Source organism: Nicotiana sylvestris, chromosome 3 (assembly GCF_000393655.2).
Source record: "Nicotiana sylvestris chromosome 3, ASM39365v2, whole genome shotgun sequence".
NCBI lineage: Eukaryota > Viridiplantae > Streptophyta > Magnoliopsida > Solanales > Solanaceae > Nicotiana > Nicotiana sylvestris.
Genome location: NC_091059.1, coordinates 186,355,594 through 186,369,684, shown reverse-complemented (window position 1 = coordinate 186,369,684; position 14,091 = coordinate 186,355,594). Strand labels below are relative to the sequence as shown.

General features: G+C 40.0%; 1 protein-coding gene across 1 annotated transcript; it reads left to right on the top strand.

Moving 5' to 3' along the window:
* The first annotated feature begins 3,510 nt into the window (after positions 1–3,510).
* On the top strand, positions 3,511–4,544 carry LOC104226101 (uncharacterized). The gene is made up of 2 exons (XM_009777995.1): positions 3,511–4,186; positions 4,303–4,544. Exons 1-2 carry the CDS (start codon positions 3,511–3,513, stop codon positions 4,542–4,544), a joined length of 918 nt encoding a protein of 305 aa, XP_009776297.1.
* The last annotated feature ends 9,547 nt before the right edge of the window (positions 4,545–14,091 follow it).

The window sequence follows — 14,091 nt, the reverse complement described above, 5'->3', positions numbered from 1 at the left end:
GTAGAAAAACGAGAAGAAATGGTATCTAACAAGAAAAAAAAACTTTTACCCAAAAAAAGAATAAAGTAGGAACTAATATTATTTGAAGGCCATCTCACTAACCATGACATGTATTTTGGACTAAGCGGCCTGATCTGTTAAGCGAGTCTAATCTTTAACTCTTGTTATGCCTCTAAGCTGTGAAACTGGGCTTCAACGCTCCAATTGTCCTATTTGATCCACAATCCTCAGTTGACTTGTAGTGCCCTGAAGGGTTTTCACCATTAATCCTCTCTCATTTTGCTCTTTTCTCAACGTACCGTCGCCTTAGGGTACGCATAAGGGTTTTCACCGATAAGACTTTCTCATTTTATCATTTTCTCTCTTTGTGCTGAGAACAAAGGTATTACCCATTATGCAGGAAGATCATGCTTTCACCACACACTTGATTTGATATCCTCAAAGATTGGTTGGAAGGTCTTTCGTTAGACCGTAATGTAGGCTTTTGGACATGGTTGGAAAGAAATGGTGGCATGAAGGCTCAAAACAATTTATGATGAAAGGGTTCAAAATTACAACTTTTGGGAAAAGATCTTTTAGCCAAAATTAAAACTTTTGCCCTAGTTTCCTAGGGTCTGGGGAATTTTTTTGATTTTTGTTTTGATGGGACCGAACCTCAGAGTAAAGCTACCTACGTATCCTTAGAAGGAATCAGGTCGAACGTAGTTCAAACACAAAGTTGAATTATTTTGTTGTTTTTCTTTTCCTTTTTTTCCCCTTTTTTTCCTCTGTTTTTCTTTTCCTTTCTTTTTCTTTTTTTTTTCTCTTTTTCTTTTCTAGTTCCTACCTCTACTTCTGATTCCAAAAGAGGCGTATGAAACAAAATAAATTAAGGCTCAAAAGAGGTAGCAAAAAATAAAAGTGTTTGGGTAGCAAAATAAAATGCCTTCGTCATACCAAACTTTAAGAATGCCAAGTACAAACATGCAATCGAAGATAAGCAAAGAAATCATACATAGTATCTATTGATGGCATCAACACAAACAAAAAGTGCCAATGGGCAATACTTTTATCCCAATGAATGACTCTTTCCAGTTCGAAGCAGACTTGACTCAACCTTATTTTTATGTGGAAGAATGCATTTCAGCACTGACTGATCTACCTCAAACTACTTGAGAGACATTTCTTTGTTGTATGCTCTTATCAACCTCTTGATTTCCCAGACTAACTACCTCAGTTTCACTCAGTTCAAGCTTCAGGTTATCTCAAAATGCGTGAATCTTTACTTGTTTCCTCAAATGCATCCTTTTATCATATTCAAAACTGTGTTATTTCTTCATGATTAGACTAACTTTCAAGACCAGGCTGAGAATTATGCCTGTATTTCATGTCACTAAGGTCAGAACTATAAAAGGAAAAGTGACCTAAACAAAAACTGACTAGAACTAGCAGAAAACAGGAGACTGCATTAGATATAAGGTGAAAGGGTTTGAACAGAGAAATAAGCACAACAAAACTTGGGTTACAACCCTAGAACAATCTTAGATAACACTAGACGAGTTACTACGCCAAAACGAACTAGGAAAAATAGAAGGATAGAAGGGTTTGAGTCACAAAACAACATCCAGATTACAACCCTGAAATAACCCGGACAATAGAATTGATAAAATAAACTACCAGGGCTCCTTCATGGCTAACCAAGTAAGGAGTGTCTTTCCAATTACTAAGCTCTACATTTTAGCCAGTGAGTTGCATATCAAAATTACTGGGACTTGTTGGGCCAACTCTTGGGTGTAGTATTGGGCATCATGAGGTTTGAACTGGTGTTCACTATTGGATCTGTGAAGGAGAGGTTGTTGAGAAATTGTGATAATGGGGACAGTGGATATGACAGGAGGACTATTTATTGGGAAATGTAGTTGGAGGACAAACAATAGAGTTACTAGGGAGGTTATAAAAGCTATGATAAGCGGGAAAATCTGGAGAATATGGTGGATCATCTGGCACTATGACCAGGACTCGGGTGAGGGTAGCATCTAGGTGGTGGTGGTGCCTTCCTAGTCATCCAAACTTGATACATGTCCGGCATTGACGGTGACCTAACGTGTGCCTCTGCCTGCATGGGTAGGGGATACCTAAGAGAGTGATATAGACTATAACTACTAGTAAGGAACCATTAATTGAGCAAACGAAGAAGATCGAAGACATGCAGAAACTGCCGAGCTGAATGGAATAGTTGTAGAGCTCTAATGAGACATGACCGCCTTTACATGAAGTGAATTCAGCTAGATCAACTCCAATTGATAAAGGTGAATAAAGCCAAACTGTGAAACTACTAGAAAAAGTTCCAATTACAGAGAAAATTGAGGTTGAAAAGGTGATACAGAGGAAGGAGGTCCAACAGACGGAAGCACCGAAGCTAGCTATGGCGAAGGAAGTCCAAATCCATAAAAAACTAGATGAGGCACATAAGAAGGAGTGGGTGAACCTATTTGCTGGAAACGATTTGGCGTCTAGAGGTATGAACGAATTTATTGCTCCGATGATCAAAAATAGTGAAAAAATAGTTGAAGTAGATATAGATGAGGTTGAGCGAGAAACTTTAAAATGGAAACATGTAATTGTACTGTATGTTGTGGGTGACTCCCCCTTAATTGGTGTTTTTGATTGATTTATTGCTGCACAGTGGAATTTTGTTAGCAAACCAAAAATATACTTCCATAATGATGTGGTTAAGCTCAACAGTGTGGAGGATAGGGATGTTGTGTGGATGTCTGGACCATATACAATAAGAAACAAGCCTATAATTGTTAAAGCTTGGTCGCCTAACTTTGATTTCAGCAAGGAAGTTTTACAGGCTATTCCTATTTGGGTAAAACTACCCAACTTGTCATTGAACTGTTGGAGTATGGATTCACTCAGTAGGATAGGAAATGACTTAGGAATTCCCCTATATACTGATGAATGTACTTCAAAAATTGAGAGGATTTCTTATGCAAGGCTTTTGGTTGAAATGGATATTACAAATGAGATGCCTACTTTTCTAAAAGTTATGGATCCTAAGGGCAAAGTTTTTGAACAATCAATTGACTATGATTGGGTTCCTGAATATTGCCACACCTGCCTTTAGGTGGGACATAGCTGCAGGGCTGCCCAGACAGTTATAGAAGGGAAACAAAAACAACAAAAACTAAGGATGGAGTGGAGAAAAAGAACAGAACCAGGCAAGACTAAAAAGGCTGAAAGTGTTCCAACTAACAATACTGGAAAGGCTGAAAGTGTTCCAACTAATAATGTAATACATGCAAGCAAGATAGGTGATGCTGAGGCTGATCAACTACCAGACTGGGAACTAGCTAAAAGGGAGTATACAACTAAAAATGGGATGGCAAATATAAGAGATGATACTGGTATTAATGTGGTGAATGGATTTAGCTCACTTAGCTTTGAGATAGGGGATATAATTATGGAGAAAAGGCAATGTAGCTACCAGGGTGATACTGGGGATCCTAAGTCTAAACAATCAAACAAATGAGACTTATAGCTTGGAATGTGAGAGGTGTAAATAAAGTTTATAAACAAAAAGAAGTAAATAAGTTCATTGTAAATAATGATGTAGCACTGATAGCTATACTGGAAAACAGAGTAAAGGAAGATAATGCTAGCAGAGAAACACAAAAAATTGCAACTAACTGGAAATGGTGTGCAAACTATGTACATAGCTCAAAAGGAAGAATATGGGTTATTTGGGACCCAAACAGACTGGAGTTTGAAGCTACTAATATGAGTTCTCAGGCTATTCACAGAATCCTTAGCATTCCTCATTTACATCTAAAATTGCACTTGACAGCAGTTTATGGTTTGCATACTATTGAGGCAAGGAAGGAGTTATGGGAAGAGTTGAAGGGGGTGAGTATGTCAGTCCAAATGCCATGGTTAGTCTTTGGGGATTTCAATGCTATAACTGATATAGAGGATAGGCAGTTTGGCAACCCAGTCCAGGAGAATGAAATAAGGGATTTTATTGACTTTATACAAGCTAGTGGCATGACAGAGTTACGAGCAATAGGAAGGAAATATACTTGGTCAAATGGACAAATCTGGAGCAGGATAGACAGAGCTCTTGTGAATGCAGAATGGTTGATGACAGTTGCTATTACTGAAGTAATGATCTTAAACCCTGGGATTTTAGACCATACTCCGCTAAGTTTCAACTAAAAAATGATGTGCATAGAAGTCCAAAGCCTTTTAGATTCCTGAACTGCCTTGTAGATCACACAAACTTCCTAAAAGTGGTGGCTAATACTTGGTGCAAAACTACAGAAAAGCAGAACATGCATGACATATGGTGGAAGCTTAAAGCAATGAAGAAAGAGTTGAAACAACTGAATCATATAGAATTCAGAAATGTAGGGGAGAAGATTAAGTTCTATAGACAAAATTTGCAAGATATTCAAACAAAAAGGGGCCATCACACTCAACTAGATCTATTGTTTGAAGAAGAGAAAGAAGTGAAGGTTAAACTAGAGAAATGGAGCCTAGTGGAGGAAAGTATTCTGAAGTAGAAGTCTAGGAACTAGAGATCTACTGTTTGAAGAAGAGAAAGAAGTGAAGGTTGAACTAGAGAAATGGAGCCTAGTGGAGGAAAGTATTCTGAAGTGGAAGTCTAGGGACAAATGCAGCTAGTATCACAGGTAACTCAAGATGAAGTATTTCAAGCCCTTATGATATTGATGATCATAAAGCTCCCGGATGTGATGGATTTAATGCACTCTTTTTTCAAGAAAGCTTGGGGTGTGATTGGAAGTAATGTTAGTCAAGCTGTCCTTCAGTTCTTCATGGAAGGAGATATATGCAAAGCAATAAACTGTACAACAATTACATTAATCCTAAAGATTAAGAACCCCACAAGAATATCAGAATTCAGGCCAATAGCATGCTACACTATGCTATATAAGCTGAGCTCTAAAATCCTTACCACTAGGATGCAAGGGGTGATGGACAGTCTTGTGGATAAAAGTTATTCTTGGAGATTAATCAGAGACAATATCCTTTTGAGTCATGAACTGTGTCACACCTCCTTTTTACCTTCACCCCCGGGAGGGTATGAGTATAAGGGAGTTTTTCCAATTAAAGGACAATCGAAACATGATTTATTATAAAAGGATTCAGAGTCGCCACTTGAGAGATTTATGGTGTCCTAAATCACCGGTTGAATTCCGAATCGAGGAAAAGCTTGACTTTGTTTAACAGTCCGCGAACCAGAAATCCGGGTAGGACATTCTGTTAACTCGGGAGAAGGTGTTAGGCATTCCCGAGTTCCGTGGTTCTAGCACGGTCGCTCAACTATTATAATTGGCCTATTATCTGATTTTTAATACATGTTCTAACCTATAGTATATTTTAACCTATTTAACCGCTTTTATTTAATTATTTTTAGGAAAGATTCAACGTCATCTAAAACACATCTTGAACCACGTCACATAAATGTACCCACGGTCCCCGACACATTTTACCCAACGTTGTAAGATTTTGACTTGGGTCACATAAATGCACACCCGAGTTCGAAAATTAGGTGTCATGATCACGTCACGGGAACCATACCCGTAGCTATGACAAATTAATATAGCATGCCTAAAGCAAACTATTATAGAGTATTAAATATAAAAAGTATGCTAGTTTTATGACTTATTAGCGATATTCCCGTACCCACTTATCCCTTGAATTTTAGAAATAAACTAGATTAAACAGTTGAAAGCACACCATGAATCCTTAAACATAATGAACAGTTATTTTTCACAGCTAAAGCAATTTTTTTTTGCCCAAAACTTTGGTAACACATATGAATTAGTTTTCATTGAATCATGCAATTTATGAACCTTCATAATGGACAAGATGCAATAACATGGTTATGATTTTGAATTCTTGCTTTCTTTGTTAATTATAAATTTTATTTCCAGCGCAAGGTGTTACCAACAACAATTTGAAATATAATTCAGCAAATGAAGTCAACATGGGTATGAAATCTGCTAATCAAACTAACCAAGAAACTCAATAACTGAATAAGAACAAACATTCCGAGAAACCCATGTCGTTCACACAGATTTCACACAAAAAACAAATATATATTCATAAACATTGTAACAGAACAAAACAAAATGGAAGCAGCACACACACGCCATTGTGTAAACTAAAATCGAGCAGAAATTCATTCTATATCAAAATACACGATGACAAATCACTACCAATTAATAAGTAACAAGTTTTATAAATAGACCTCAAACCGCTAGAACCCGGACGAAACTCGAACCGGAAACCGGCGACAGTACCTCGACGTACGACTGGAAAAAACTCCTTGAACGACAACCTCCGGCGAACTCGAAGCTCGCCAGAAAACTCAAACTAAACCAAAAAGACAAAGTCGACAGTCTCCATAACAGTGACTCGCGATTCGGAGCTGTTTCGGGCTATTTCACATTGTTTCGGTGGAGGTTTCGAGCAGTGGAGCGAGGGTACTGAGATTCACTCTATTTACTCTGTTTCTGTGATGTGAAGAAGATGATGACGGGTGAGATTAGCTCTCGTTCCTCGTCTTTTGTCTCTGTTGCTGTCCGTTTTCCCAACCCCTGCTTTCCCTCGTTCCTCTCGTCTCCCTGTAGGTGTGTTGTTTTGTGAATGTCTGCATTTTTTCCAGCAGAAGAGGATACAGAGCTGCTAGTTCTCTTTTGGGTTCTAGTTAGGTGGAAGACGACCCCCGTATGAGTGTTAGCTGCTGGTGAAGAAGGGTTTCTTAGATGGGATAAGGATCGTGTCTCCTAGGGTGCTGAAAATGAATGGTCACGGCGGTTGGTGTGCTGAAGCCAAATGAGTCGATGGTGGGGGAACAAGCAGATGAGATCGTGAGTGGGGGGGTCTGCGATGAAGATGATCCGAGGGGGGGAGGGGTCTTGTTATGCGCAGGTTTCAGCTTTCCCTCCTTCAGCCCTGTTCTCTTTGCTTTTTTAAGCATTAATTTATAGGTAGAGTCTAGGTTTAGGTGTATTTTTGTGTATTTTGCCCATTAGTACCTAGGTCTTTTGTGTTAAGTTCTTAGGGTCTTCTTTATTTGTTTTTTTTATTCCAAAGAAAAGTCTAGAAGGGTCCCTAGACTTAATGGACTAATCCGAATTGGGCCAAGAATTGGGTTCTAAAACTCTTAAAATTATGATTCAACACCTTAATTGACTCATTTTAATGTAAGACAAAAATATTACCCCATGCCAAAGGCTAACATGAAACTATTATATATTTTTTATTTTCAAAATTATATAAAGATAAAAATAAGTATCATTTTTGTATATTTTTATTTAAATTTATGAAAGATACATAAGCTAAAAATATATTTTTTCGTAATTTTCCATTTTTATGACGAAAATAAAGTAAAGAAGTTAAAAATAGCTGAAATAGCTATATTAGACCTAAATTAAATATTTACATGCTAAAATATAAAAAATCTTGGGGAGGGTCAAAAATCATATGTCTACAGCTGCCCCTCTTTGACTGGAAAAGCGAAGTGTTTTCAGACAAAGAATGACTAGACAGGTTTTTGACCCGACCCTTATTTGGGAGAGACTAAAGTTAAGAGAAAGGAGGAATGTGACCGAACCCTGGTATCTGAGCTGCCTACATATCCTTGCCTATAAAGGAATCAGGCCACGTGTAGTTCAGAGATGAGTGAGATGACGGAGTATGTCGAGGTGGAGATCCGGTCGAGGTGCCATTCCGCCGAGGTTCCGGTCCGCAGTTCCTGTTATTACATCAAAAGAATCAAATGAAAAAGACTAACTAAACCTGTCAACTACGAGTTACAAGATTCCTATCTATAAGTCTTCTAAAGTTTGATCTTGTGTCTTGAATGGTTCTTCATGCAAACTTTAGATTTGAACCTTGGCGCTTGTTAGCTGCAGGTGCTAGCTCGTTCTTCTACAGCTTTTTGGATCAAGACCGGCCATGTAGTACTTGTGACTTCCACTGTGTCTTAAGCAGTTCACATCTTCCATCACTTCTGCATTTGGATTCACTTCTTGCCTTTCTCTCTTTTTTTCTTTATTGTGACTAACTTCTATTGATCACCTCGGACTGTTGACTCGCATTTTTGCCGCGGGCTCCTTTTGTTGCTGACTTGAATTGTAATTTGAGATGCTTTCCCTTTCTCCAGGTGGATACCTGATTGCTGAACTCGAATTGTACTTTGAGAAGCTTTCCTTTCCTCCAAGCGGACGCTTGACTGCTGAACTTGAATGTATTCCCTGCTCTCCAGGCGGGCTCCTAATTGTTGAACTTGGAATGTATTCCCTGCTTTCCAGTCGGGCTCCTGACTGCTGAACTTGAAATGTATTCCCTGCTCTCCAGGCGTGCTCCTGATTGCTGAACTAGAAATGTATTCCCTGCTCTCCAGGCGGGCTCCTGACTGCTGAACTTGAAATGTATTCCCTGCTCTCCAGGCGGGCTCCTGACTTCAACAGAATAGACAAAACAAAAAAACATTCTGCCCCAGTTTGGGTATCTGGGCACATATGTAAGTGTAAAACGAACCACATTACCAAATATCAATAAGAACTTGAAAGCTAAAACTTGAGTTATACTCCCTTGTTCTCCAGGTGGGCTCCTGATTGCTGACTTGAAATGTATTCCCTACTCTTCAGGTGGGCTCCTGACTGCTGAACTTGAATGTATTCCCTGCTCTCCAGGCGGGCTCCTGACTGCTGATTTGAATGTATTCCCTGCTCTCCAGGCAGGCTCCTGATTCCTGAACTTGAAATGTATTCCCTGCTCTCCAGGCGGGCTCATGACTTCAACGAAATAGACAAACAAAGAAAATTTTCTGCCCCAATTTGGAGGTTGGGCACAGATGTAAGTGTAAAACTAAATCATGTTACCAAATAAGAACTTGAAAGCTAAAACTTGAATTGTACTCCCTTGTTCTCCAGGTGGGCTCCTGATTGCTGAATTGAAATGCATTCCCTGCTCTTCAGATGGGCTCCTGACTGCTGACTTGAAATGTATTCCCTGCTCTCCATGCGGGCTCCTGACTGCTGACTTGGAATGTATTCCCTGCTCTCCAGGCGGGCTCCTGACTGCTGAACTCGAAATGTATTCCCTGCTATCCAGGCGGGTACCTGATTTCAACAAAATAGACAAAACAAAGAAAACTTTCTACCCCAGTTTGGTAGCTGGGCACATATGTGAGTGTTAAACTGAATCATATTACCAAATATTACTAAGAATTTGAAAGCTAGGTCCCATTATCCAGGGGGATCCTGACAACTCTTAACTAAACGACAATTTTAAATTTAAGCTATATCTTTTAAAGGCATGACTTCCGCTACATCTTGTTATCTAAGAAGGTCTTGAACTACTCCCCATTATCCAGGAGGGTCCTGAAAATCAAAGGTCAAGTTTTATCTTAAGGGTGACAACTTTCATGGCTGAATTATACTACCCTACAATAGAGTCTACGCTAAATGTTGTTATCTAATCGAAATCTTAAAGCTAAGTCCCATTATTCAGGAGGGTCCTGGAAACTCCTAATTGAATTATATCTCGAACATGCAAACTTCTAAGCTAACTTATATTCATTTGGGATACATTTATGCTAGATTATGCTATTTCTGAACTTTAAATTAGGTCCTATTTTCCAGGAAGGTCCTGAGAATCAAAAATCAAACCTATTTGGTGACTGCCTTTCTTTACGGAGGGTTTCTCCGAAACAAACGAAACTTTCTGCCCCTGTTTCAAATCAATGAAAAATCTTGTCAGTTTAAAAATATGGTGGTTGGTTTGTGGCCTTGACTTTGAGGACGGTTGCTCCTTTACTTCCCATGATAACTTTGATTTCCACTCGAAGACCTTGCTTGTTTATTGATTAACCACTTTCTCTGTCACCCTTATCACGGAAAATACTTCTGACCCGTTCCAACCCAATACCCTTCATCTATTGCATTGTGCTCTTGCATGTACTAAACCTTTTGTGTTTCTCATGAATCTCAAAGCACGACAATTGCCACTCACTCATCGCGCATGTTGTTTTTTCTTGACTTAAACCACTGGCCCTGGCCTTGAGGTCTGTTGCTCCTTCACTTTCCACGATAACTTTGATTTCTGCTTGGAGGACCTCGCTTGTCACTGATTAAACACCTTTTGTCGATCTTACCACAGAAAATACCTTTGATCCGTTCACTAAACCCCTCCATCTTGTTGTATTGTTCATGAAATGATATGCACCAAACCCTCGTGTTTCACCAGAAATACCTTTGATCCGTTTACCTAGAACCCTCCATCTGTTGCATTGTTCCTGAATTGATGTGTACCAAACCTTTGTATTTCACAAGGGTCCCAAAGCATGTTGATTGTTACCAGCTCAGTGCGCTTGTTGTTCTTTCCTGACTTATGACACTTTGATGTACTGGCCAGATCCCGTTTTGTGCAATTGCAAAGCTGGTGGCAAATTTTGAAGTCATTTCTCACTTATTTTGACCAAACAGACTCAGGAAGAGGAAGTAAACAAGACAAAAGGAACCGAGTAAAGGACAAAGAAAAGAGATGATTCCTAACAAGAAAACTACAAAGTAGAAACCTATCAAATGTGGACACCAACTCTAATGACCGTGACATTCACCTGTGGCCTATTCTGTCAAGCATGTATGATGTTCAACTCTTATTATACCCCAAACCGTGAAACTGGGCTTCCATGCTCCGATTATCCAATCTGATTCACAATCCTTATTCGACATGTAGTGCCCGAGGGGTTTTCATTATCAAGCCTCTCTCATTCTGTTCTTTCTCTTAATTTACCGTCGCTTTACGGTGCTCGGGAGGGTTTTCACCAATAAGACTCTCTCATTTTTGGATTTCTCCCAGCTCCCGTCGCCCTACGGTGCCCGTGAGGGTTTTCACCAATAAGACTCTCTCATTTTCATTATTTTTCTGCTTGGACCAGAGTGTTTCCCCTGATATGAATTACCTCTCCTTGCTTGATTTGGCATCTCTCGAATACTGATCGGAAGGTCTTTCTTTGGACCATAATGTGGGTTTTGGATAGGGTTAAAAAGAAAGGATATCAAAGGCTCAAAACAATTCACATGGGTTCAAAATTACAACTTTCAGAATCAGATTTCTTACAACAACCACAACTTCTGCCCTAGTTTCTTGCTTGGGGACTTTTGGATTTTTATTTTGATGAGACCGAACCGTGATGCTGCCTACGTATCCTTAAAAGGAATCAGGTCGAACGCAGTTCATGACATAGGAATTACGTTGTTGTTGTGATTTTCTCTTCTCTCTTTCTTTTCTTTCTCTTTTTTTGCTTTCTTTTTCTCTTTTTGTTGTTTTTTTTCTTCTTTTTTTTCATTTTTTTGATTTTCATTTTTTTCCCCTTTTCGTTCTTTTCTTTTCTCCTTTTCATTTACTTATCTTTCACGCTTGTGTTTCTGATCTTTGCTACTGATTCCGAAAGAGGGGTATGAAAGAAAATAAACAAGGCTCAAAGGGGTGACGAAAGATAAGGTGTTTAGATAGCAGAACAAAATGCCTTCGTCATTCCAATCTTCAAAACATGCCAAGTACAAACAACACAATCAAACAAACCACAGAAAACATTCGTAACATCTTTTGATTACGCCAAACTTGATGACCTATCCACACATTCGCCTTCTACATCTGTTACATACAAAGCACCATTGGACAACACTCTCACTCTCACTACCACGAACGACTCCCTACAAATTTGGGGCAAACTTGCCGTTATCTTCACCCGATGTAGCATGATGCATTTCAATAGTGTATTTTTATGTTCTATCTGCCCCAGTTTCACATGATTCGGGCTTGAAGTGATCTCAAAATGCCTTCACTTATTTTCCTCCAATGTCCCTACATCTTTAACATTGTTTCATTGCTTCGTGATTAAACTGACATTTTAAGACCAAGCTGAGAATTACGCATGCATGTCATGTTACTAGAGTCAACAGGAAAAGAACTATAAAAGAAAAGAGAACTAAACGAAAATGACTAGAAATCACAGAAAATAGAAAAATTACATTAGACTGATGGTGAAAGGGTTTGGACAACAAAACAAACAAACTAAACTGGGGTTACGAACCTAGAACAAACCTAGACAACGCTAAACAAGTTACTATGACTAAACAAACTAGGCAAAATAAAAGGATAGAAAGGTTTGAGTCACAAGACAATATTCGGATTACAACCCTGAAATAAACCGGACAGCAGAAATGACAACAAAATAAACCACCAAAAACTCCTCCTTGGCTAACCAAGAAAAGAGCGTCTTTCCAATCATCAAACTCAACATCTTAGCCACTGACTTCTGCATTAACAATACTAGGACCTTCACACGTCTCCATCACATTGTTCTTAACAGATTGCCTTTGGGTTCCCTTTGCTTGCTCGTTCTTAGGATCAACCTCCGATAGCGCTGAAAGCTTAGTAGCACATGGACCTCCGAGGCTCCCAGAAGAATTCTCACATTCCTTTTCAAATAAACCATACCCACCATATGCGTCTCATTATGCACAGGCGATGGACTTTGGCTAGTGTCTGCTGCTTCTGGATTTTGCACAACAATGTCGCCTACATCAATAAGCTTCTGAATCGCATTCTTCAGATTCCAACACTTCTCTATGTCATGCCCCGGGGCATCTACGAAATAGGCGCACCTTTGAAAAAAATCAAACTTCTTTGGAAGAGGGTCTGACATTTTTATTTGGGTCGGCTTCAATATGTCCAATTTCCTTAGCCTTTGGAACAGACTGGCATATGACACTCCCAATGGAGTGGATGTTTTCTTCTTCTGTAACCTCTCGTTCTTAAAGGCTTGACTGGGCCGAAAACCTGATCCAGGGGGTTTTCGATAGGCTCGTGGGGGTAGATAGGCATTCTGTGGAGCTAGGTACTAGGAGAGTGATGTACGACTTTGGGAGTTCTATGGAGAGAAGTGGCATTGGGGAGGATCATCTGGTGCATAAGGATATCTATGGGGACGATGTCGAGGCTGGAAGTCTTGATCGGGAAAGCCCATTGGATCATCTTTTCTATTACTCTTTCTTCCACCCAAGCTTACTGGGATGTTCTGAATGTTTTTCGAACAACTCATGGTTTTGCCTGACTTGATTCCCTCTTCTACTAGCTCCCCCATATTTAACACATCATTGAAAGGTTTCCCCAGGGCCGGGATCAAATGACTGAAGTAGGTGGGGCCCTGAGCTTGTAGGAAAAGCTCAACCATTTCTTCTTCACCAATCAGAGTACTGACTCAAGCAGCTTGCTCCCTCCATCTGAACCCAAACTCTCTAAAGCTTTCCTCCGGCTTCTTTTCCATTTTAGATAGGGAGGAGTGGTCCGGGGTAACACCTGGTCTGTATTGAAAGTATCGAACAAAATCTTGAGCCATGTCACCCAATGTAGGCCACTTACCAACATCTTGACGATTATGCCATTCCAAAGTTGCTCCGGCCAGGCTCTCACTGAAGTACGCCATCAACAAATCATCTTTCTTTCCAACACTTCTCATTTCACTGCAACAATCCCTCAAATGGGCTACCGGATCTCCACACCCATCATACAAGTTAAATCTTGGCACTTTGAATCCCGCGGCAGGCGAACGTCAGGGGGCACAGACAATTCTTTGTAAGCCATGCTACCCTGGTCCCCCCTTCCTTGTTTGTTATTTTAGGATTTTTCTATGCCTTTCAGCCTCCTAGGTATCCCATCTCGTCCTTTTCTTCCTGTGAACTCTTCATTTACAACATGAGGCCCATCCCGCGGACCCTGCTTGTATGGGTTGGGAACCTTGTGGGCAACCTCTGAAGGGTAATATTGGGCATCATGAGCTTTGAATGAGTAGTCATTGTCGGGGATATTGGATGTGACAGGAGGGCGATTTTGGGGAGAGGTAATTGGAGGATGAGTGATGGAGCTACTAAGACGGTTGGGAAAGCTGTGATAAGCGGGTAGATCTGGAGAGTATGGAGGATCATTTGGCATTGTGTTCGGAGCTTGGGTAAGGACGATATCTAGGAGGCTAGGTGGTGGTGGGGGTGGTACCTTCCCAGTCATCCA

Excerpts from the sequence above, each read along its gene's own strand:
- LOC104226101 (XM_009777995.1), top strand. The coding sequence starts at position 3,511 with ATGAGACTTATAGCTTGGAATGTGAGAGGTGTAAATAAAGTTTATAAA. Across the intron at positions 4,187-4,302 it reads TTTAGACCATACTCCGCTAA|AAAAGCAGAACATGCATGAC; the intron begins GTTTCAACTAAA and ends GCAAAACTACAG.